Source organism: Motacilla alba, chromosome 3, assembly GCF_015832195.1.
Source record: "Motacilla alba alba isolate MOTALB_02 chromosome 3, Motacilla_alba_V1.0_pri, whole genome shotgun sequence".
Lineage (NCBI taxonomy): Eukaryota > Metazoa > Chordata > Aves > Passeriformes > Motacillidae > Motacilla > Motacilla alba.
In genome coordinates this window covers 77865208-77891267 of record NC_052018.1, presented here as the reverse complement: position 1 = coordinate 77891267, position 26060 = coordinate 77865208, and the positions used below count along the sequence as shown (strand labels likewise).

Genomic DNA, 26060 nt, shown 5'->3' with positions numbered 1-26060 from the left:
ATATTAAAATTAACTTTTCCATGCATTTTCTCCTCTTGCAACTAGAGAAGAGGTTTAGAGACTGTGGGGAATTTATGCTTTGTGTGCAAAGCTTTCTAAAACCAGGTATTTCTTGGGCTGTGGTTCAGCTCTGCCTGCTGTACAGTGATTGCTTAGTTCAGTAAGACCTTTGCCCTTCTGAAGTTCAACATACAGACATTAGGACTTTCAATTGTGATTGTAATGTGTTCTCAAGAGCAATTCTGCTCCTCTTCTGCCCCTCTCAGGCTCGTTTATGCTGCCACCTGAAGAAATAAAAAAAAGGTCAAACAGAACAGGAAAAAATGCTTAGAAGCATTATAAGGCATAGAAGAATGACAGTGGATTATCAGAAATACTGAATGGCTTCCGTGCAAACAGTAACTAAATAGTTTAGGACTCTTCAGGCTGGAAGATTGCTGAAGAATGAGATCATGGCTTTCTATTAAAATTATCTATGTGACGCAAAAGAAGATAAGTAGGAAACAGCTGGATTTGGGTTTTTAGTTTTATTTTGGTCCTTTTCTGTTACAAGAATTAGGAGCTGTGAAATCAAAGTAGCGAATGGCTGCTCCAAAATAAGTGTATGCAAGTATGCCTTTTTTCTGCTGTTCACAGCGTTTTTTACCAGATGGTGGTACTAAAGATCTGCAGGGTTCAAAGAGCAGTTAGACAAATTAATAGAGGGAAAATCCATCAAACCCTTGGAGCACTGTAGAACTGCCTGGATATGTTCATCTTTACACTAGGTTATGGTTATTTTTTTATAATAAAACAGCTATTTTAGACAGGTTTGTATTTTTTAGAAACTAGAATTGAATAGACCACAAAATCTGTACTTTAAAACCACTTTCTTTTTTTTCTTTTATTTTTTTAAAGGTCTATACTTGTTGTGAACTTGAAGTATCCATATTTTCTTTCAGACTTTACCTTGGTGGACTCTAAGATGTGTAAATATTCACCAGCAGTTGTTGGAGGAGAGATCACCTGAGCTATTTACTCTTGCCCAGGCCTGTATAAAACAAGGTATATATCTAATTACTTGTTTTATTGGCTTGCAGGATCTCTTTTAAGATATCACAGGGGAGGGGAATTTGTAGTCATAACTGTTAAAATGCTGATCAAACACTTATGTAACTGCAATGACTAGAGAGGGAACAGAATTTCACTTAAGTTGGCATGGACTTGTAAGGCACATGCTATTTTTCAGCCTCTAAGATGAAAATGTGATCGTAGACAAAGGTTTTTTGACAGTGATTTGTTTTGAGACTCTTGGATATGGTTCTCAGAGATAGATGATGTAAAATACGCCTGAATATTTAATGAGTTTCTTTCTGTTAGTTGTTGCTGCCTGGTGCCTCTTACCAGTTTATTTTCTCACTGAAGCCATCTGGTATTTCAAACAAGTATCTTCATAGTCCATAAAAGAAATACTTTTAAACCTTTTATTGTCTTTGAGTAGTGAGTGTCTTGAATCACCCACTTGCTTGTCTGCATCAAGTTCTCAAGAAAACTTTGTGTTAGTTACTAGAGAAAAAGACCTTCAAATTCAGGAGAAATTACATTTTTCTCAAGTGTTAGGTCAGTATCATCACCTGAATGGAAGACAGCTGCAAGGATTGCCTGCTGTTCTGAAGCAGCCATTATTTAAAACAAATGGGATTTGGTCCAGTGTCCCATCCCTTTGGCCATGTGCCAAACACGGTATGGGGTTCCAGAAGGATGTCGTAAATTTGGGACATAAGTGCTTCTGGGCCACTACATCCATACTAGTACTGATGTGAAGCTTTCCTCAAAGGTCCTTGAAGTCTCAAAGTGCCTAAACTTAGCAAGCACTGTGAGTAAATGGTATTCAGGCAGTGGTAAGTCTGCTTCTCAGTGTGCCATTTGAGCTCATTCTATGGCCTTAGCACAAGTACTCTTGTATTCAGCTCATTGAAACTTGCTGGCTGTGGAAAATCTAGTTGTAATGCACGATTAAACACTATAACCTGATTTTTTTTCTTTTGAAATTATATTGTGTCACTCTGTTCAATAGTTGCATTTTTGTGTCGTTTCCACTTGTACCTGCATGTCCAGTATTTTGTAGGTTTGGAGTAATATTTTTAAATTACAAGTTCGTGGGTTAAAAAAAAAAAAAAAATCTCATCTTTGAAAAAGTTATTACTAGGCAGGATTTATCTATGCAAATTCTGATTTTGTAAATTTAAAAAGCTGTGTAAAAACTATATTCAGACTTAGCAGCTTTCTATATTAAGTGAAAGGTTTTGAGGATTAACAAGTACTAACAAAAAAAAAAAAAAGCCTAGGAGGTTTAAACAGTAAAATCTGTTCATGCTAGGTTTGACTGCCAATCTCTAAATTAAAAAAAATCAAAAAATTCAGAGAAAATGTTTAAAAATCCTTGATAATACAATTTTTTATAGTAAGGCTTTTAAACACCATTAATAAAGCTTGTTTGAAAAATTAAACATCATTAAGAAGCAGCCTCAGTGCTATAACTGGGTAACCAGTCCTTTTTAAGTACTGTGATGCTGTAAGCTTTTTTGAAATTCTTATTATCTAAATATTTTTGCAAAATGCAGAAATAAAGCATGAAGCAAAAAACCCACTTCCATTTAAGACTAATCAGCATGAATAATTTTCAACTTAATGTCTGTATTTGCAGGAATATTCTCTTGCAACTTACTGCACTTTGATGGAACTTAAATCTATAAGAAATACAGATGCTTTTATGCTGGATGAAAAAATGTCAAGTCTCCTTTCCTAAAGACTTCAGATCTGTTTTCTCCAGTTCAGATGGAGGACATGATCCTTATCACTCAGGAAGTCAATAATTATTAAAAAAACAAAACCAGAAAACCTCAGCACACAAACAAAAAACAACCAAACAGAAAATGTCTTACGAATCCTAAGCCACCCTTCAATGCTTGATCTGCTGTTGAAACTTTAATTAGAAGCTTTCTACTTAAGGGGTGGGTATTAGCTAAATATTTTGGTTTTGTGTTCTTTAGAAGGTCCAATACAATTAGAGTTGTTTATTTTCTGCAGAGATGATATTTCCCACTTCAACTTTGCTGTTAAATATAAGCAAAAATTGAACTTTTCTTTTTTCTGGTAATAAGCCTTAGATATAAAACTTGAAAAACACTTTAAATCACATATATCTTCTATACACTGTCAGTGAATTTTTAAATGTGTGAAAATGTAAAGAGCAACAGACTTTCTCTCATAGTATATTGGTAAAATGGTATTTTTAAAAAACCATTTTCCTGAACTGCATTCTCATCTCTTTTCTTTTTCTTAATTTGCAGTGACAGAAGCAGAGGCTTTGTTCACAGGTGGTGAAAGCTGGCACTTAGCAGTTCAGTTCCATCTTGAGTCTGCCTATACATTTTTGTTTTACTATGAATATAAAAAAGCTAAACACTGTTTCAGTATGGCTAAAGACATAACAAAACTGCAGATTAACCTTACAGGTAAGTTTTGCTTGTAAAGTCTAAGAGGATGATTGGTTGGACCAAACTAACCTATGGCTTGTTGGGGTTTTTTTATGACATATCCAAGGAATAAATAACTGTACTTTGAGAAAGCCTGATGTTCAACAGGTAGGTCGTACTTGGCTTCCAAGAATTAGTATTGCTTGGAAGAGAAATAGGACATCTAGTTAAAAAATCATTCCTGAATGGTTATTTGAGGAGTTGGGGTATTATAAGCCTTCTTTCTAGTGTTTCCTGTCAAATTCTATGTCTAGTTGCATCTGCTGGTGTCATGATGAATATTTTTTGTTTTGTTTTGTTTGTTTGGAGACCCTTATAAAGGTGTCTGCATGATGATTTGATGCAGTCTTTCACCTTTTGTGCCACTAGCCTAGATCTACTCTGTGTAAATAGCTTTTGGAAGTCACTCCCGGTACTGGTATCATCACAGAAAATAAGTAGGGAAGTTAAATTTCTGATGAACAGAAATCACAAGGATTCAGTCACTATGGAGACTTTATAATTATCCTTTCAGAACCAATTCTTTGGTGGCAGGAGGATCAGAGTTCTGCACTTAGAACTTTCCATGTATAGATATGGGACTATGGTCTAGCTAGTCCTGCTAGGCACTCAAAATGACATAAAATCACACCTTTTCTTTGTGAGAACTTATGATTGTACCTGAGTAGAAATGTAAAAAATCTTTTTCTAGTTTTTTCTTGTAGACTTAATAGTGGAAAGTGCTAAGGAACTGAAACTTGCAGCTTCCTTGCTTATTATATCCCTGTATGTCACAAGGCTCATGCTCCTTCATATCTAGGGTGGAGCTGCAGCTAATCCTATTTATACCATGAATCATTTTGATAATTTAATTCAAAAAAACCCAAGCCATCAGCAGAAAAAAACCCCCTAAAACATGCAAAAAACCAAATCAAAACCCAAAGAAACACAAACTCTCAGAAATTATGTGGGACTCCATGCTCATTTATTCAAAGATTTTAAAAGCTTACTTTGAAAGATGTGTAATGGAAATAAAACATAATTGTTTATATCTGAAGGAAATCTATACATTTCAATTGATCCTATCCTCTTTTCCCTGTATGCAACAAAATCTGTGCATGTGGTATGTTCCAAGTGTGGCATTTATTGCCAACTTTGTTATCATAAAGTACTTCTCTTTAAAATGAGTAAAAAATTTTCTTTTTTTTTTTTTATTAAAAACATCAGTACCTATGATGGTACTCTAGCTATAAAAATGCAATTAACTGAGAGTAAATAAAATCAAAGAGACAGTCTTCATGTTGGATTTTTTTTTTCCTTTAAAGGAGATCTTCAGATTTTGGATTTATAATTTCCTTAAACCTAACTTAGAAAAAAGTATCTTGTTTGGGGAAGGAAAAAAAAGATTGAATGCTGTGGAATTATTTATATTTTTTATTACTTTACCAAGAGGTTATGATAGTCCCAGAGAAAGATCATGGTGATACAGTATCTTGGAAAAAATGTTGTGAAACTCCTAAATGTTCTGTGGTTTATCTCCATAAATCTATTAACATAGTTATGTCTAACCTGAAGGCATATGAACTGAACTGAACGTGTGGGAATTGTTGGCATTCTAGACAAATTCATTTGACATGCATATTTGGGCTAAATGGGAGGAATGTTGCATCATCGAAAAAGACTTTGGTTTAATGTAAAAATCACATCTCTAGCAAAGACATTTTTAAGGCTTTTGGGAGGGATTTCCTTTTAAGGAAAGGATTTGGAGAAGTTCATATGCATTAATGGTTGTAATCCTTACTTGCTGAGTATTGTATTACAGCATGGAAATATATATTGTTCTTACAACAGAATTTTTAGAACCAATATTTTCCAAAATTATTTCAGTAATATGTGAATAAATCATACTTGGTTTATGTAAGTTTTTTAAATCCCATTAATCCAAATATGTATAGTGTTCATCTTTTATTGAAAAGCATCGTTATGCTCCTCACAATGAGTCATAACCATCAATAACTCTACAAAGCAATTTCCAATATCCTTCTTGCATATAAATTTAGCGAAATGAAGAGTAGTAATCCAAAGTAAATTCAAGTTCAACAGATCTAGAGGATTAATAATGCTGAACTCTGAGATGTGTTTATTCTTTTCATACCCAATAACGCATCTCTGGGAACTTGTAATATGAAACAGGAAGTAAAGTTTCTGTGCAGCTCCCTTTTACTTTGTGAGGATATACCATAGAATGTTAAGGGTTGAAAGAGACCTTAAAGGTCAAGGACAGGGACATTTGTCAGTACAGCAGGTTTCTCAAGGCGTTATCCAGCCGGCCTTGAACACTGCTGTGGTGGTAGTGGTATAAACCAACCAAATTTTTTCTCAGCTTTAACGCATGTGATACATATTTTTCAAGCAAAAACCAGTATTTTGTCCCTGTGATAGCAAGAAATTCCTAGGTTTAAAAATGGGGTGGGAGGTGTGTGCATATGAGAGCATAAACAAATCACAGTTTCTGAGTGGTAGTAAGCAATTTTATTGGTATCCAGAATAAGTTTGCAAGTGTTTCCTTCAGTTCTCTAGGCAGTAAAACATAACAGGAAGTGAATTTACAGCATAGTGATTTTCAAGCAATGTTAAAATAGAGAATGGAATGCCACTGTGTAAAATTAGTATTTTGCTGGTATTTTGCTGTGTGTGTTTCTCTGAAGTGTGCTGTGTGATTTTCAAAGTGATATTTTTAGAACCTTTTTCATTTCTTCATAAACTCGTAATACAGGGCTTTTCCACTAAAAGGAGTAATTGGCAGAAAAGGAGAAATCAGTTTAATTTCTGACTTCCCTACTCATCTCTTTCCACTTTCAGGAAGAAAACTGTGTGATTGCTATTTCAGTCCCTTTGCTGATTGAGGCTTATGTACCATGGCCTCATCTTCAGGCCTTTGTCACATGAGCAGTCAATCATCTTTACCTCAAAGATTTTATATACTGAAGCTTTTTCAAAATTATCACAACAATAAGGACTTTATTTCATCTTAATTGCTTCTGCAAAAGCAGCAGATGAATTGCTAGCAGTGGATTAGCTCTCATTCCTCCATTTTAAACTGCCTGAGCATTGTATCACAGTAATAATAAACAAGCAAACCTTCAGATTTTATAGAGTAATTGTTAGCTCCATTTTGGCCCTGGTTAGGAGCTAAAATTCTGTTATTTTTTGTTACTGTCCTGAAATTACTCTTTTATTTCTCTGCATTTTGCAAGCAAGTTGCTGACAGAAGAGGAACAGACGTGTTTTTCCTTACAATTTGGTATCAGTGTGAATTACCCCTTTAAAACCTAATAAAAATTGCCAGTGGGTCCAATAAGAAACTGACGAAGCAACACTGAGTGGAGTTTCATGTTGTGCATTCTGAATATTGGTTAATTCATTATAGAGCCTTCACTGGTTTGCTATTTCACTCACTCCCAATATTACTTTTACAGTATCTTACATGCCATACTCTGGTAACATCGTGTCTGTGATCCTTCTTCAAAGGATCTAACTCTTTTTGAAATATTTAAAATGAAAATATATTTACTTGAAATATTTAAAATGGTGGCCTGTAAGATATGGGATTTTCATTTGCATAAATATCTCCATGTAGTCACTAACTTCTAGCAGGCGACTTGAACGATTGTTTCTGGTTTATTGCTTGGAAATAAGCAGGGAATTGATGAAACTTGATGACTATGAGTTTTCAAAATGCTGGGTTACGGGAAATTTAATTAAAAGCAGCTTTGCAAGACCTATACAGCTGTGTTTGTGTGTTTGTAATGTGTATTACTTTGTATGTTTCCTGGCAGTGAGAACACTGCAATGAGATCAAGCAGAGGCCAACCGCTGCTAAATTTCATAGGTTAATTCTCAATGTATTTCTCTATTTTGTCTGGGTTTTTTTTGGTAGTAACACTCTAGTATACTATTAGATAACTGGTTTTTAGTGTTCATTATTATAAATGTGTTTTCTGTAGGTGCTTTGGGGAAGAGAACACGATTTCAGGAAAAATACGTTGCACAGCTTATTTTGGATGTCCAAAGAACAGATGGGTTCTTCCTTCCTCACAGTGAACTAAGTCCAGCTCCAACACCTCTAGAAAGCTTGACAATAGTATGTATCTGAGAAGAATTGTTTTAATTTCTTAAAATGAAAATGTTCTGAGGCTTTTGTTGGGTGTCTGCTACAGAAAAGTGTGTTGTGCCTAGAGAAACTTAGCTAGGGTTTTTGAAAGTTTGTGGAAGAACTGTGGGGCAGTAGTTTGCCTAGTATTAAAGGGCATGGGGTAACACAACATATGAATGTCTGCAAGACAGATGTGGCTACTCAACTAAGAGCATGTTTGCAAATATGATTTTCTACAGTTCATGCATTAATTTTTAGTGACTAAGAATGATGGAGCTAGGAAAACAGGTGAGAGGCAGATTTTCAAAGTAGCCTGCAAGGCATCACAAGATTTCAGAGATTCCTGTGGACTGGCAGACGTATTCAGTTACAGTGCAAAGATAGGATATTGCTGTACTTATTCCTGTGGCTTGAATTATGTGAGTTGGTTCTGATGATCTTAAGGGTATGCATGATAACTTCAATTATAAATTGCTTGAGAACCACTGTATTCATTTAGGATGGCATATTTCCCCCATAAGGAGATTTAAATTTATTTGAACTTGCTAAAGAAGCCAGATATGAATTGAGCCATTATGGTCCCAAGTTTATACTTCAAGCAGGAAAGCTTTTATTAAAAAATATTGTGCCTTGGTAGACTTCCAGGTCAAGCAGGGATCTTAAGAAAAAAAAAATAGTTAATACTTCTCTATTTCTAAATTGAATGCATAAATATCTTAGGAGACTAATCTAGATTTTTCTTGTTTGCCCATTACCACATCCTTGGTGTTGCATTTGATTTGATGAAACAAGGTTGACTACATGTGTGACAGCTTAGGCTTGTGGTAGAACTACATATGGCAACCCCTTATAGGATAGTGAGAGCGCGGGAGGGGCTGCCTGGTGAATGTCACACTTAGTTATAGACTTCAATTACAACTTACCTAGAACTGAATGATGGGATGCATTGTTCTCAGAGTTCCTAACTGGGATATTGTTTGAGTGTTTGCCCTCCGGTTACTCACAAATTTCTGAAGTATTTGCTCCCAGGTTGGTTGCTGTGAAAGGAAAGCCTGAGGTTTGAGGTGATGCATAGGGACTCTTGATATGATGTGGTATGTTAAAATAGTTTGATCACAGTTTTAAACAGTTCAGACTTGTTTTTATGTTTTGAGGAGGTTCTTTTTATATCTAGGAATGGAAGTCATACTTTAAAGCTCTGGCATACAGTTACAGTTGAGTTCAGTTGATCAATATTTGTAGTGAAGCTAAAGTAATTAGTACCATTTATACAAGTTAGATTTTAAAAATCACTTAGACCTGAAGGAGGAAATTTTTAACTAATTGCCGTATAAATTAAATTGTAATTTAGGTTACACCTGATGAAGTATCATTACACTAGTTCTAAAATAACTTTCCACTGGAAGTGGTAGATAATCCTTATATAGTCTAATGGAGTAAGAGAAGAAAATGATGGTAATAAATTTGACTTTAAAACTGTGAATAACTTCCTTGTCCTTTTAAAATAAAAACTTATTTTCTTCACATTCTCTGTCAAATCACAATTTCCTTTCATTTATATAGTGATAAAATGCTGTTGATGAATGCATATAACCCACTTCAAAGCATTCCTGTTTGCTCTTTGTTCTTCTGTGGCCCTTCATTTTGACCTTGCCAAAGGAAGATATGAATGAGAAACAGCTACTACTGGAACACTGAAGGGAAATTAATAGGAAATTTGAAAAACTGTTAATATGAATCCATTATCTGTTTTTAATAGTTAGTAAAAACTACTACTGGTAACTAAAAACCAGTAATATGATAATTGGTTTCAGTTGTTTTGGTTTGGGTTTGTTTTTCAAGGGAAGTAGGAAGAAGTAGTATTACAGCTAGTTCCTCTTTGCTTGCAGCCAAGGAAATCTTTCATTGTTTTCAAACACAGATTCTACGAACATGGTAATTTACACATTTGAGACATAGATTATATAATTTTCTTCTTCAAGTTAAATAAATGATAGACAGTGAACTATATGGTTTTTTTTGGTTTTTTTGTTTTTTTTTTGTAAAACTAAAGACTCTTTAAATAAAAGTGTGTTCCAGGGGAAATTTTTTGGAAAATCACAGGTAGTTGTCCAGGATGTTTTCAGAACGTGCTGGCTCAATGAGGTATTTTCAGGTTCTGTTTTTTTTTTAATTTACCTTTGCTGCCAGAAGTCATGGCTTATGTAGTTGGGTTTTACTGATACTTAAAGAGATATCCTCAAATTCCCAGATGTCCAAGGTGGCTAGCCTGAAAACTTGCATTAATGACCATAACATCAATCTGTTTCAGTTGTCTGTATGTATAATAGAAGATGAAATTGTTGATAGTTCTATGAGCAACAGTTTGGAAAAGGAAGCTGCCTTCAGGTTTATTTAAATAGAAAACTGATATTACCTAACCTTAGAGTTGCTCTGAATGCTGTTCTTTGTGCATAAGAAACAGTATATTTGTAGGAGAAATATTCTGGATGATAATTCCTTGTACTGGCTTCATTACTTAGTTATTCTGTCATAATGGTAAATTACTTTCCATTGTGTCATTCTTCAATGGTAGCATTATCCTTTTTCAAACAAGTATATATTTTTTCATATTTTGAAGGCATAATTTAAATATTTTAATTTTTTTTCTTCCAACAGAATTATGATTTAAATGATGACACGGTGCTTAATGAGATAAAATTAGCAGATGCTGATCAGTACCAGGTACCTGATTTGTGTGCAGAAGAGCTTGCTGTAATCCTTGGAATATGGTAAGTTAGTTTATGGTTACTTTAAAAAAAACCCAAACAAACAATTGCATGAATCATTGTTACAAAGAAATAATGAAACGGTGAGTTGATGGGACTTTTTCCTTCCTTATTATATAGTCTGGCTAAAAGGCTAAAAGATTTGCATTATAGATGGATAACATTTTCAGTTCTCTCACAGTGAGCTGAAGTGTCTATTTCAGAATTCGAGCAGTATTTCATTAATAGCTATATTGTTGTTTTATCTTTAAAAAAATTTATATTATTTGAGTTTCAGGTTAATTACATTTCAAATATCAGCTGGCATTAGCTTCCATACAGCGATAACACTTCAGTAGATTTTGAAAACATATTTCAGGTTCTGCAGCTGGCAGCTTGCTGTGAGGATCAACCATCAAGCAAAACACTGCTCTGCTATTCACTGAAATGGGAATGTTTGTATAAATTCAGTGTCCATTGCTAGTTAAAAGCCATAGTGTGAAGTCCTTGTGATTTTGCACCTTGTTTTTTTTTCCCCTAACTTTCAGAAATTATATTCTACATGGGTCATGTAGATAGCGTAGGAGAAGAAAAGGCAGGCTTGAGGTTTGAGGATCAGAAGTTATGGTATGCAGAAGTATAATATAGTCAGTCAGTGACTTTGGTGCAGTGTTCACTATCACTGACTGTCAAAGTGCTTTTCTGGTCTATGAGTTGCAAAATGATGGAATCTGTTTGATCCAGTTTGAGGAGCATGTAGTGGGGAGTGGGTTGACATAAATTCTTAGCCCACTCACTTTTAGTTTTCCATACTGACTCGAGTCAAGGCAAAGCCTTTCCCTTGCTGAGGACCATTTTCATCAGCACTGTATTTTTTATCACAGTACTGTCTTATGTTCAGGTTATGTTATCCTTCCTGTTCTCTCCCTTCTGAAGGAAATTTTAACTTGCCTAGTGCTCTTTTTCTTTTTTCTTTTTTTTAAAGGTACAATTTGAGTTTTACATTGGCTGGCTGCACAACAGGTTTCTTGATCTTGGTGTTTGACTTTGAAACCACCAATGTCATGTTCTGAGCAGTGGCTAGGAACCATCTTGACTGCCAGTTGTGTATATATATGAGTTTGGCAAGACAAAACTAAAGACAACCAACCAAACCAAATTCAGTGTTGCTTCCCTATAGGAGTAGTAAATGCCATTTAGTGGGTGGGGTAACGTTAAGCAACTGCAGGTGTCTCAGTCAGAAATGGAGACAAGATTTGAGATCCAGCCATGTTGCAGAAAGGGTGTTGTAATAGGATGCCAGCTTTGAGAATTCTTCTTGTAACAGAACAGAGTTTAGGCTTGGGTTGCTGGCTGTACCCTTGGTGTCCATACCAGCTATTGCTGTGACAGTCTGTGAGGAAGCACAGACATGTTAAAGCATTTAGCATTGGCTTTTAAGCAAAATATTCTTCTCAAGCCTTCTTCTGTAGCAGGTTCTGTGCTATAATGCGTAAAGACTGCAGATCTGGAGGCTAAATGCTTGATTTAATAATTAATAAGTTAGCTTTAGAATTCCTGTAAGGTGTTTAATTTTTAATAGCTTTAGCAATGTTCTTTAATGTTTTTCATCTTTCAAAATCAGTTTTTGAAACAAGTATGTAGTCATAACCCAGAAAGTGATGCTTTGATTGCTATTAATTCCACTGTTTCAAATATGGGTCATTAAATCCCAAAGTTTGTAACTCATTAGTTAAGCTGGATACTTTATCTATTAGGCTGTCAAGGTAGACCTGATTAATCAGATTTAAGAATTGATTGTAAGCTACTGACAATTAGCTTTTGCTATTTTACTAGAAAATACCTTTTTCTGCTGCACAGTACATGTTACTTCAAGGTTCTGTTTCATCTGTCCAAAGAATGTCTGTTTCTCATTGTTTTCTTTCCCTCTTTTATTTCAATAAACTCCTTAAGACAAGATTCAAGAGCAGCGAGAAAATAGCTTACAAAACTGAATGATGTGATGACTAGTGACTTTTCTTCATATTGTTATGAAAAGATCCCTCATCATACATCTAACACAGTAGATCCTAAATTCCACTCAGATTTCAACTCCTGAAATACTCTGGAATGAACTGGTTTATCTGTCCTTGAAACCAGAATAAATACAGGTCATAAAAATGAAAATTTCATAAAGTAGTCTGACAAGAACTAACAGTCATTAGAAATGCTTACAACTAAGGTACAGTTCTACTGCTAGATTCAGATTCAAATTATAGCTTTAAATTTGATTTGATTCAGTACGGAAAAATAATTGAAACAATTCAGTTGTTCTCCTATCTTTCAAGATTTACATTTCTGTACTTTCTTGTCTTCAGGCTTTGCACATGGATGTGGCAGAAATGGAAATCAGAGATCTATTTTAGCACTGTTTTTATCTGGAAGAGCTGCATCTATGAGCTTCAAAAAGCTGTGACAAAAATTGATCTAGTATAAGAAGAGGATTAATCCTCCCTGCTTGAATCAATTTATGTTTAGGATGATGAAAAATAAGTTCTACTTTTGTTGCAATTTAACTGTCCCTTGTTTAACCTGTGCTTTTCAAAAGCTATGGCCATGTCATTTAACATTCTGGTTTCCTAACTGCTGTTGAGTTGGTATAATCCTTGAACTTTTCTTGTTGCATTTTTTTCCTCTTTTTTTTTTTTTTTTTGGTTGTCTCCCACCCCCATGCATAGAGAAACTTGCTGTTGTTCACCTGAAGTCAGTTGACTTGAGTTGACTGCATCCGGCCAACTAGAAATCTGTCTGCTAGCAGCTGGCATTAGATATGGAAAAAAATGTTTAACTGAAGCAGTGAAATTCTTTATGACTTTCCTGTTTTCATGAAAATGTTCACAAGGCAAGGAAAAACCAGTGAGACATCTATATATAGATATAGATATCTATCAGAATTTCTTTCCTAGCAATGTCACCTAAGACTTTCAAAACAGTGCCCCAACAGCATAGGGTTCTTTTTTTTTTAAATGCGGAAAGATGAGGGAAAATGTATTGAAGCAGTGGTTAATAAATGTGCCTTTATGTCCTTGTGGCCACAGTCAAATAGCTTGCTGAAGCTGATGGTATTGTGAAACATCAGCATAAATGGTATGAAGTGTGTGTGGAACCTCCATCATGGGAAGTCAGGGGAACAGACTAGGTAACAATCTGGAGAGGTTACAGGAAGAAGAGCTGGAAGAGCTCTGAAGCCACCTTCTAGAAATCGTTGTGAATAGTCTGTGTGCATTTAAGTAGAAGAAATCATGCCTGAATAACCAGGCAAAGTAATCTCCAAAGTAAGTTAAGTAATGTAGATGGCATAATTTCAGTCTGTAACCTAATATCACAATAAGTATCTTTGCAATTTTAACCTAGAATGTGAAGCCTGCTGCAGAATTTAGTGTGATAAGTTTGGGCTTATGTATGTAGCCATTATATGGGTTTGGTGATGATCCATCATCTGTGGTACAGTTTAGGATATGTTTTCACTTGTTATCTTTGGTTTTAACAGGGAACTTGAGTTACAGCTTTTGTTGGTTTTTGTGCAATTTGGTGATATCTCTGGTAGTATGTTTGTAAATGTTGGGGAGCTGTTGTATAAGGAAAACATTCACCCACACAGAGTTGTAAGCCAGATTTCTTTATCATCTCTGTAAGCATATCCAACTCTGAATAAAATAATTTTAATTTTCACCTCTGTGTTTTCTTCTGATTTTCCCCCTGTGAATAGTTCAAGGTAATGGTAATGCTGGTTAGTGAGAGATGGACTCGTGTGGTCATGTATTTTGAGTGACTAGGAGGGTGTTTGTCTGAGATTACCCTTCAGCACTACTTTAGTATTAGTACTTTTTTGATTTGTAGAATCTGCATTCAATTAGTTATAGGATTTTAACTAAAAACAGATCTCTGTAAAAGCAAACAATAGGTTTTAAACTTTTTTTAGGATTAGTGAAATTGTTATTCCCATAAGCTTAAACCGAGTAAGACATTTCACTTGATGATGGTGTTGGGAAGGTATGTATAAAATATCTTAGTCTTCTAAATGGTTCTTTATTTCTGTGTGTTCTAGGTCATTTTCTGTACATACCATACTCCCATTTGTCATTTCCAGAATGTCCTTCAGACTTCTGCAAGTTTGAAAAATGTGTTCTGAATAATGTTACTCTAAAGATGAAATCAGCATTGTTTTATTTTTCTTTTCTCTTTACAGTATAGACTTCCAAAAGAACAATCCAATACACAAATTAACTGAAGAGGAGCTTCTGGCTTTTACTTCAGTAAGTAACTTACCTGGCACTTTATAAACGTTTTTTCATTAATATTTAAGTACCAAGCAATAATCTGTCAGTCACACTAATCAGGAAACTGTAAACCAAATTCGTGTTAGTAGTCAGATGTTTCATTAATTTTTTCTTATTTCAAGAAATTAAACTATGCTGAATTTTAACATTATTCTCAGCCGTCATCATGCAGGAAAAACTTGACATCTAAAAATTTAATTTCACCCCAAAACACGTACAAAACATTTTCATGTGTTTAAGTTTTATTCACTATATGAATTATAGCATAATGTGCAACTAAATAATTTTACAGCAAACTCTTCTTGTGACATTAGTGTTGAAGGTGCTTTTCTTTAAACAGCATTCAAGAAGAGTTCTAAAGCAATTTTGGCTTTATTCTGTCAGATTTATTCAGTTTGTATCAGATGTTCTGCTTAGACATGTTTCTTCCCAATTCAGTGGCAGATTTGCTGGAGAACAAATCTGTAACTTCCAGTGAAGCTTTGAAAATTCTCAGTATTTCTTATGTAATTATTTTTTATTATTTTTAACTTAAAACATAATTTGCTCCTGCCCTGATCTTTTCTGCTTTTGTGGGGTTTTCAACAGTAGTTTAGATGGGAGGATGTAGGGGGAAAGGCTTGTCACTTTTGCTTACTTTCCACAATGTTAGACTTAAGTTTGGGTCCAGGAAAGAAGACTTGCTCTCCTACCTAAGCCTTGTAATAAGAGACTATATTGCTGTAGAAGTGTCATCTGAAAAAGTAAAACCCCTTGGATTTTACTTGAGCTAGAATCTTACCACTGACAGTTGTAGTTATGTGAAAAGATCAAGGACAGTAATCTAAGGCTAACTATGGTAATGTTTGGCTGAGGGTTTTTTGTAAAAGGAGGTTCTGTCTGTAGAAAAAGATAATGCTAATCTTACCAGATAAATGTAAAATAGTTTGGTTTAAAAGTACTGTTTGTTTAGGTCCCTCTGCTAGTACAGTATATGTAAGAGGGGATGCATGAGGGAACTGAATGAATTGCTATAAAACAGTTTGGGTTTTGTAGGTTTCCTCTTTGTTGGTACAATGATTGTAGTGCTATAATTCATCATTATATAATTTCTGAAGTATTTTGTTTTGAACTACAGTTTTTTTCTGGGTTTGGTGTTTTGGTTTTTTTTTTTCCCCAAAAGGTAGGAATAGAGAGCAGGAAAAAGTTGAAATGTAGAAAAAAATGAGATTGTGCACTCTCCTGTTGTAATAATTGAAGTATCCAATAAGAATATTAAAAAATGATGACCATTAAAGGGGAACAAAGATTACAGAAATAATAAACACATATAAAGTAAGGAAATCTACACATAAAAGAAGCCTGTAGGAGTGACACCAGACTGGTGGACTGAGTACGGTAAGCTTTTTTTCAAAATGGTGAAACTGTTACAATAAAATTTTCCTTCCAAAAGTAATGTTAATACAAATGTATGAAGTTTCAAGACATGCATGTAATTTCATTGAGACAAACCCTGCCATTTTTGTTATTAAAATAATGTTAAAACAGTATGTAAAACTCTAGAAGTAGGGTTTTCTGTGAAAACTCAGAACCTTGCTTCTCATACTTTATTTCCAAACTCCGTGGACTGTTTTTGTATACCCCTTGCTTCAGTCTCCTCACTACCACTATTATTCACATCGTTGTTGGGTGGAAAACCAGCCATTATATACCTGAATATATACATCTTGAGATAACTTCTCAATTTATTCTATCATTTTTATATAAAATTGAGTGATATTGTGATAATAGAATGTCTTTAACAAAATTGGCCTTACTCCAGTAGTGGTCTGCTTCCAGAATAAATCAAGTATATACTTTAAATATTTTTTAAGTTTTACAGCAGAGTAGAAAGAGTCAAGGTATGCTGTGTACTCTGGAAGAGATAATCAGCCTTCCTGTCATCCCTTATCTGACATTGCTTGACAGACCTGTTAGAGTAGATGGAAGAGATCTGTTAGAGCAGATGTAAGATGGGTGAATTCCTCATCATGATGGGAAAATCAAACTGCATTTTTCTGCCATCTAGTGGCTGATCTCTCAAAAAATCACAGGACAGCTGATTAACTTTTTAATTACTTTATTGCAATGATTATGGGGAGCTTATGTTTTCATTTATTTACTTATCTTTTTATAGAGCTGCTAAGTCAGCTATGGCTTGCTTCACACTTGTAAGATCAGCAACCACCATCATGTTAGATCTCCATAGAAAGAGCGGAGAGATTTGTATAGGCTTCCCTATCACTTCGTGCTCAGAATAGCAAAGAAGAAGGATCTAGGGCAGTAGATGAATAGTAATGTTGGTCTTACTAGTAATGCAAAATTCAGTCAACAGCAGTAACAGAAAGAAGTAGCTGGTAGTCTAAATATTAGAGTAAATAGTAATTTACCATAAAGTAATAATTCTCAGTATCAAAATAATGTTCTTTTAAACTTTTACTTAATGCTTCCATTAATTGGATGTAAGGACACAGTTGAATCTTAGAATTATTTTTGCTTTTGATCTTGACCTATGGTCCCAAGATACAAAAAGAACAAGTATGAATTGTAGTAACACCATCCCAGATCTTTCCTGGAAGCCAAAAGCAGGAATTGGATATTAGCTTATATGAGTTCTTTTTAGTAAATGTACCTTCTGTGGCTCTTGCATCTGAGCCTGTAATTGTGAATAGTCACTGCAGAATTTCATGATGAAATCTCTGAGCTCTTCTGTATCTCAGATCTGAGTCATTGAGGCAAATCCATCACTGTATTCCCTGGCAGTAGGGATGTTCTGTGTCCATGTTAACACAGCCTTGGTGTGAGTGTTAACACAGCCTTGGTTCCTACAGCATCTGCTAGCTGAGTAAATTAAATGGCACCATAGCTCTTATCACTTGTATTTAAGGTATTTACCAAGCTTTGGTAAAACAGGCAAAAAACCAGGCTGCCAAAACAGGCAAATGAGCACTGTATCAGTGCTCCTCTAGTAATTTCTTTAGCATCAAACTGCTCTGTGTGTGTGTGTGTGTGAGCAGGCATCTTCTCAGCCTACATGTGGATTCCTAAATCTGCAGGCTGGTTAGATGGTTGTCATGCATTCATCTGATATCTACTGAAATTCATGTTTCCTCAGAAAAGCAAGGCATTTCAAGTTGTCTTAGGAAACTTGAAAAATTACAAGGCATTTTTAATTGATCAGTGTATCATCAAGAGATCCTCTTGCTTTGGGCACTGCAAAATAAGTGCATGTGACATGAAATTTCTCTCAAGCAGAGAGAATTAATATCTAGGTAGTACGAGAGGGGGAGGAGGATCAAATGGATCTCAAGTAGACGATGTTATCTTGCCTTGTACTAGGTGCAGTTTGGAATACTGACATTCTGGACTCTCTTTAATATGTGTAAAAGTTGAAAATTACTGGATCTGGAAGAGATATCTATATCTATTAAACAACATAACTTGTAATGCTAAAAATAACGCTGTTAATTCACTGCTTGGCAACTGCAGTTAACCTCAAAAGGATTGCAGCTTTTAATTTACTGGAGTCACTTGGAAATAGTTGCTATTGTCCTAAAAGCACTATCTTTTGTAAAAAAATAATTGCTTTCAGTGTTGCTCATTTTTGAAGCAAATTGTGAGGATGTATGTAGTCTCATCGATTGGGATAGCAGCTCTCATAACAAGAATTTGGACTTGAATTTTGAGATATTCTAGTCAAATCTCAATCTCAACCCATCAGTATAATACTAAAAATTTCAAGATGTTAATCCAGAAGTGAAATTAGATGCACAAGATTTTTTTTCTCCTTATAGTTCAATTGTTGATACAGTATCTTTCCATGAGAAGTAATGCAGCTTGCATTCTGCATTTTAGTGTAAGACTAAACACAAAATAAAACATTTATTTTTGAGGGCGATTGAATATTATTTTTTCACACTTAATAGTTTAGGGTAACAACTATAAGTTTTTTAAATTAAATCTATTATGGTAAGCACTTGGTCTTCTTAGAAAGCTAAGATATATTTTAGCAATGAAATATCACACCAGCCAGTTCAGAGACACAGTTATGTAGCTGGTGAACTTTGACTGCCGAAGTGAATATTGCATTCAAAAGCCATTTTAAGAGAGGGATGGTGGGACAGTAAGGCAGTAGTGAGACACAGTGCTTCTCTGGTAGAATTACTGGTTTCTTCCTTTTAATAAAATTTTGGCTGGAGCTTTCACTGTGGGATGTAGGAAGTAGACGATGCAAGACAGCGAAGAACTAAATCAGTGCTGCTTTTACATTGAGATTTTGTAGCTTAGGGTACTCCCAGGTCCCCGAATTAGTTTTCCAATGCTTAAATGTTCTTCATTACCTTCTTTAATTTCAGTGGATTATTTTTAATGTGAAAATACAGTATGAAGTTCTGTTGCATTTTATATTGGTCAGCAGTTTTTCCCTAGAATTGCACAAGTACATCACCGAGCTGTAAATCAGTGGCCAAAATACTTTTTTTAGAAAAAAAATCCTTTTAGGAAATGAGCAAAAGTAAGCCTTAAAATAATTTCTGTTAAATATTTGTTGTTTGCATTATTTCAAATAGGTAAGGCAGGACAGACAATATACCAAAGAGGAGATGAAATGAACAATAGTGCTATGTAAGTGTGCATGATATTAAAAAAAAATCGTAATTATATTTAAGGCTTTATAAAGATGTTTGTGATGTGAATATAAGTTTTAGAACCGAGGACTGCAAACTATTTCTGAAATGTAAAAAAGTTCCAGGAACACATGAAACATCTGTTAAAGAACAGATAAATATTCCTTTTATTTTTATTTTATAATTTTAATATTATGCAGTTCTTGCAGAGAAATAGAGAAAATATTAAGTACTGGATGGTGTTGCATTTTTGTCTTGCAGAAGAGAAAAATGTTTTCTTAAAAAAAACTGGCTAACAAGATTAGACTCTGCAATACACGTTCTTGGAGCTTCATAGAAAGCTTGTACTGTAGCTTATAGTTTACATACTGGGAAAACAATTCAATGTTTCATAGTCTAATATGACAGTCCAACAAATATCCAATATTAAGGAGCTGCAGCTGGTCCTTAAAATTACCCATTCCATCTGTCAAAGCCCTTGAACAGTCCAGGAGAAATGGTTTTTGTGGTAAATGTGATGAGCACTTAGCCCAGTGTGGGAGAATACTTTTTTCCCTTATTAGTGTATTATGATCAAGGGACATTGAGTGGCAGCAACAGTATTAACCTGTAGGGGAGTGAGAAGAGAAAGTAACCAGCAACTGTGAAAGAGAAGTCTTGCTTTGTGCATCCCACATCTTAGACCCGTATTTGTATCCTTTGGAGCCCATGAAAGATGAGAATGAAGAGAAACAGAACCATGAAAATTTAGTTGCTTTGGTTTCTTAAAATTCTGAGGCTTCTCAGGATTTATGGAGAGCTGAACAGTGTTTTTTTTAATTAAGTGGTGAAAGAGGGAAAAGGAAGCTCTGGCAATTCTTCTCTCTGTGGACATTTTGAACAGGTGAGGATATCTTTCTAAAGAGGGAAAAAAAACAGGGTAAGAACTTGTATTTTGCTTGGACTACAGAACTAAAGTTATTTACCACCTTCTAACAAAAACAATGTGTCATGCTGAAATTGTTCCTGTAATACTGAGAGGGATACTAAGGTCTGATGGAGGACTTGGAGAATGTGGAAGGAGTCTGCAAAATCCAAGGAATACTATGTATTCCAAAGATAGACCAGATGGGAATGTTTTTCCTCAGTGTTGAGCTACTGATTCCATACGAGACTGTTTTTATTAAGGAATTTTAGAATGGTTGGGTATTTTTTTTTCCAGAGGTGGGCATTTATTGAGTGTAATAGAAGCTGATGTTGTATGGTTGCTTTGAAAATCACAGTGAGGGATTACAGTGCACATTTTATTGAGTGTGTGTGTATGAATATGCATATATGAATACTTTTTATGCTTTTGACTGTGGAAGGGGTCTTTGGGAGGAGGGAGTGGAAGGTGGAAATGGAAATGCTTTGTTTTTCTCATCTTTTCTATGGCATTTGCGATATTAATGTGGAACGGAGCTATCAAATCACAGCGTACGATATTTTTAATGTTAAGCCTTCCTATCAAAACTCTATAAAACTAACATGCCAATTTGGTTTCTAAAGAGAAGTTGTTTATATGGCTTAAATAAAAGCAGTGCATTTTTCTCTGCTGAGAAAATGGCTGCAGTTTTTTTATGTTTTATACGCAGCAAGAGTATTGAAAAGCTCATTAAGAGTGCCATGTGTCTCTACTGCTGTAACTTTTGTGGCTTTATAAAAAGTTTCTTTCACTTCTTTTCTAAGCTGTGTTGCCCCTTTTGAATAGCCTCTGTTGGTTACAAGATTATAACACTGCAAAGGCTTTCTCTCAGCAAAACCCTGCTAGTTACTAGTGAGATTTTTTAAGTAGATGAATTCAAAGCTAGTCTATTATTTCTTTTTTCTTTTTTCTTTTTTCTTTTTTTATTTTTTTTTCTTTCTAAAGACTTTATTCAAAAGTCTGAATCATTTTACAGGAATGTCAGGATCTAAACACTTGCTAATTTAGTGCATGTATGCCTTCTGGCCCATCACACAGTAGTGTGAAATCAGATTGAGTGTAGCAAAAGAGAAGCTGCCTCTTTTTGCTGCATGTGCAAAGACTCCACTGGATCTCTTGGAAGCTTGTTCACAAAGCATCTGGTACTTGGGTGTGCGGTGTTTTGTGGGTAGGAGACTGGCGTGCTGTTGTCAGTTATGTTTGCTGCATTTAGATGTTTCAGGGTAAAGTAACTGGGTGCTGTAGTACATGTGTTGCAGGGCAGGGGTGAAGCTTGCATTCCATTCCAAAACTGGGATTAAGTAACAGTCTGTCTGAAGTTGGTTTATTTTACAAAGTATCAGATTTCAGCATAATTGACACTTTTATCCTTTTCAACTTTGTTCTCCTCTGTGGTCTGCATTCTTCCCTCAGTCCATGGGATCCACAGCTCTGCTTGAATTATATCTTGCAAGAGATGATTCCTGATTTATTGTGTGCCTTTCTGAGCAAGAAATTTGGGATAGCCTTTCCTTTCTAGCATGGTGTGCTCTTTTGTATAATCCGTACAGAATTACTCAAGCAATAGATTTTAGTGGGCTCACTGTAACTACACTGGTAAAAGAACATGGAAATCATGTTTAAATATTAATAGGTTTTTTGCCTGTCTAAGGGTTTGAGAAGTTAAGCAGACAAATTTGATGACAATTAATAACATTTTTTCCCACAGCAGCCCTTTCTTCTCCCCCTCCTCCTTTATCTATCAGCAGCTCACTTATTTTTTCTAGCAGCCTCTCTGACAGCCAGTTGACATGTCCCAGGCTTCCCTTCCCCCTCTCATGTCCTTCACCAGTTATAACTGGTGCAAGAAAATTTTCATTGCAACAAGAAGGTGAAAATAAACCCCCTATTCAACAGAATGCTGTGTGAGGTATCATCTGAAGGAAATAAGACATTCTCACTGTTCTGTCTGATGCTTAGTAACCCCTTTTTGGTGATATGATCAGTTTCACGTGTTGTCAGTACTAGCATTCACTTTCTTTAGTGACTTATATTCTGTGCATAATTCATTATATTTAGTGACTGCTTTGCTGGAGCGGGCACAGATGAACTAAACATGGCATAAATCCAATCCTCCCTTTTTTCAAAGTAATTTTTTTATTGTTTTACTACTGTATGAGGAAGAATTATTCTTAAAATTTATGTAGCTATCATAATGTCTTGCCCTCATCTTTTCTACCTACCTAAATATCATCCCTTCCTTTGTTTTTCTTCCTGACCCAATACTTCAAATATTACTCTTAATCTTGCTTATTCCGTATTATCTGAAAAAATAAAGGTGGTTGAATTCTTGTTTGCAAGCGTCTAAACAACTTGAGTTTAATTTTCTCTGATGATAACATGTCTGTGTTTCAACTGGAAGTAGAATATTTTTCATGTCAGTTCACCAAACAATCTTTATGGTCTATGTTAAAGATGAAATATAGAACAAGTGACATATTTTTTGGGACTTAATACACTTTAAGATAGGTTTGATTACAATGTCATAGTCTTTGATTGCAGTCATGAAATATTGCAGTCCATCCCAAGGCATCTGAAATGTGCAAATCTGATACTCATTGATGCATTTGTCATCAGTAAAATGTCACTGTCCTGTTGTTCTTGGTTCTTTTGGATGCAGTCAGTTACAGCTATTCTATTCTAGCTACTTTGGGAAAAATATAATATGAACTTTATAAGTAATAAAACTGCCTTACCCCATTTCTGCATGACTTTCTTTTTCTGTTCCCCCAAAATTGGGGATTAGGGATGGAAAACTGAAATGGCTCCAATGATTCTTCCTTTCCTTAATTCTTTTTTTCCTTTGGTCTTTTTTCATGTTGAAGTTTTAGGTAGCCAAGCTACTGGGAAGGATTTCTAATATGTATTTTCTTTTGTACATTTATTGACAGACAGTTCAATATTTTTGAGGAAAAAAAGGTCTAATCAAGTTCTAAGTCTATAAACCAATGGGCTTTTGAAAGGAGATGTAATGGAGAAAGATTTGTAGTAACTATTTTTGAAAAACTTTCCAAACACTTATACCTTTTATTCATGGAAATACTGCTTTACTTGCTTAGCTGTCCTTGTTTGAGTAAATCCTGTTCTGTTCAGCAGTGATCTTGGTTATAGTTTTGGGCATTGTCCTGCCCTTCTATGAGGAGTCTGTTGGCTTCCATATGGTGCGATAAAACACGGTGCCCTCTAGGTTACAGAAGGCAAATATTAAGGAGCTCTGATTCTGGTATTTCCACAGTATTTTCTTTCTTTTATCAGAAGCAGCACATTTAAATAGAAAAATGGAATTTTGAAGTGCTGTTGGCCAGAAAGTAAGGTGTTAAGGTTAAATTAATTTGTGAAACATTTAAATACATTTGTATAGAGGGTGTATACGCATTTATTTTACACGTATTTATAGAATGCTTGAATTCAAGTACTGATCACATATCCTATGACTAAAGGGGGAAAGCTTTTATTCTTGCCAGTAGAATCCCTTTCCTCAGCTGGATTTTTTTTCTTCCAGAAATAGATTTTTACTGGTATAATTTACAGACCAATAAAGCAAAGTATTATTTTTAGTATTTATTTGTAACATCAAATATGCAGGAAAGCTTCATAAAGTAATTCACGTGCAGTGTTTGTGAGCCTTATGAAAAGTGCTTTCCAGTTATGCGAATACATGAATAGGAAAAGTTTATATTCTATTGATGAAGGTTAGCCCATTGCGTCAGGAAACAGAACCCATGCCAACTCATTCAGTGGACTGTTCAAGCAATGTCTATCATAAATTACATAAATTATGATTACTGTGAGAAATTTCAGACTTTTTTTCTGGTATAACTTATGTGCCTAGACTATAGTATATATGATAATATCGGATAACATAAATACTTTTGACATGTTTGGATTGGCTGCATTAATCATAGCAAGTAGAGCTGTTAGTTATGAAGGCTATTGAAATAAAGGCCAATAAAATGTTTAAAAGCATCATGTTCTGCATGTTTCAATTTGCAAAAATGTTTTAAAATATTTGCACTAATGCTTTTCTATCTGGGAAGCTGGGATTTGGGGCCTTTTCTGAACAGAAATAAAAATCATGACACTAGGTATTAGTTGATATATTTTGACGTATTTGAGATTTTACTGTATTGTCTATATTATCCTCATGTATGTCTTGCATTAATTAAATTGGAGCTTGGGCTTTTTTCTTCTTAAATACTTCATGTGTTGTGTCAGCTAGATTTTTCTTAAGTACATTTGTCAGAATTCATTGGGCAACACATTCTCCAATGAATTCTGTCTAGTCTAGGCGAAAGATGAGAGAGAAAGTATTTTTACAGATTTCTGTAAATAGACTGTGAAAGATTTTTCTGTGCTGTAAGATTAGTTGTTTGATTTCATAACTGCAACACCAGGAGAGGGAAAGCATATGTCTTGGGTATTGTACCTAATTTGGTTTTTTATTGTTTGCTAGAAATGATGTTGTCTTTGCTTTTTAGTTTAATACCTATCTGTCAAAGCAATACTGTTTTGGAATATATTCTACTAAACATATTAGAAATATGGTTATGTTTTTATTTTGAACAGCTTGCATAGTCTGAAGCAGTTAGTAGCTTAGTCGTAAGAGTCAGAAAGCAAGCAGGACATTTAGAGCTGGGATAAGGACACAGTTCTCATCTTACAGCTTATTTTGCAAGAAGTGTAGCATGTGTCTTTATGTGTCTGTATATTTTGTGTCTTTTCCTTATCTATAATATGCAAGTGTTTATTTCTGTGTGTTGTAGCTGTAATAAAGCTGGGAAGTTGCAAACCATAGGGGTACATAACTAAAAAGATTGCCTCTTTCATTTGTCAAAGTAAAATGTCTAAGTAGCGTCTTCAGACTAGACATAAGGTGGACATTTTTTATGTAGATAGTGGTGAAGCACTGGAACAAGTGCCCAGAGATGTGGTAGATGCACCATCCCTGGAAACGTTCAAAGTCAAATTGCATGAGGCTCTGACCAACCTGTTCTAGTTAAAGATGCCCCTGATCATTGCAGGGAGATTGGACTAGATGGCCCTTAAGGGTCGCTGCCAACCCAACTCATTCTATGATTCCTCATCCAGTTTTCATAGTGATTTTAATAACTGCTTTTTAATAACTGCTCATGGTTTCTGTGCATAATACACTCATCAGACATTAGACTGCTGTGTTTGAATCTTAATCCATTACAGCTCATGCTTGTAGCTTCTTTCAAGTCAAAGCACAACCCAGACACTGCCATTTGTCTCTGATAAATATATTCAGATTATAGCTTCTCTCTTCACAACTCTGTCAGATTTAGGAATGCTATTCACTTGGCCCACCAAGACAGGATTTTTTTTCATTATCTCCAGCAGTCTCTCACTCTTCCCCCCACTAGTATTAGTCACTTGTGCTTGTGTCAGCTTCCCTTTTTTTTACTCATCCATGCCATATTCCTCTCAGCCCTTCTTTGTCAGTGCTTGCCTTTTGTTTATCTTTCGCTCTTGCTCCCATCTTCCCTAATTTCTTTCTTGCTAATGTACTGCTGACTATTTTTACTCCATTCCTTCCTCACTTTTGGTTGCTGCTTAAGGAGTTAGTCTTCTTTTAGGACTATTGTGTCTTCAGGCTCTGAAAGGAAGGTGGCAGTTTTGTTTTGCTCCTGGTAACTAAACTTTTGCACATAAGGTTAAAAGCCAGGGTGCCGGTGGCCTCCAGCAGCTTCATGCT

General features: G+C 35.0%; 1 protein-coding gene across 1 annotated transcript in view; it reads left to right on the top strand.

Moving 5' to 3' along the window:
• The window catches only part of TTC27 (tetratricopeptide repeat domain 27), a 114726-nt gene that overhangs the window by 18598 nt on the left and 70068 nt on the right, over window positions 1-26060 (top strand). The window contains exons 5-9 of the mRNA XM_038131413.1: window positions 942-1044; window positions 3333-3497; window positions 7505-7641; window positions 10312-10424; window positions 14629-14695. Of these exons, the coding sequence (XP_037987341.1) occupies window positions 942-1044; window positions 3333-3497; window positions 7505-7641; window positions 10312-10424; window positions 14629-14695 (585 nt within the window). The remainder of the gene's footprint in view (window positions 1-941; window positions 1045-3332; window positions 3498-7504; window positions 7642-10311; window positions 10425-14628; window positions 14696-26060) is intronic.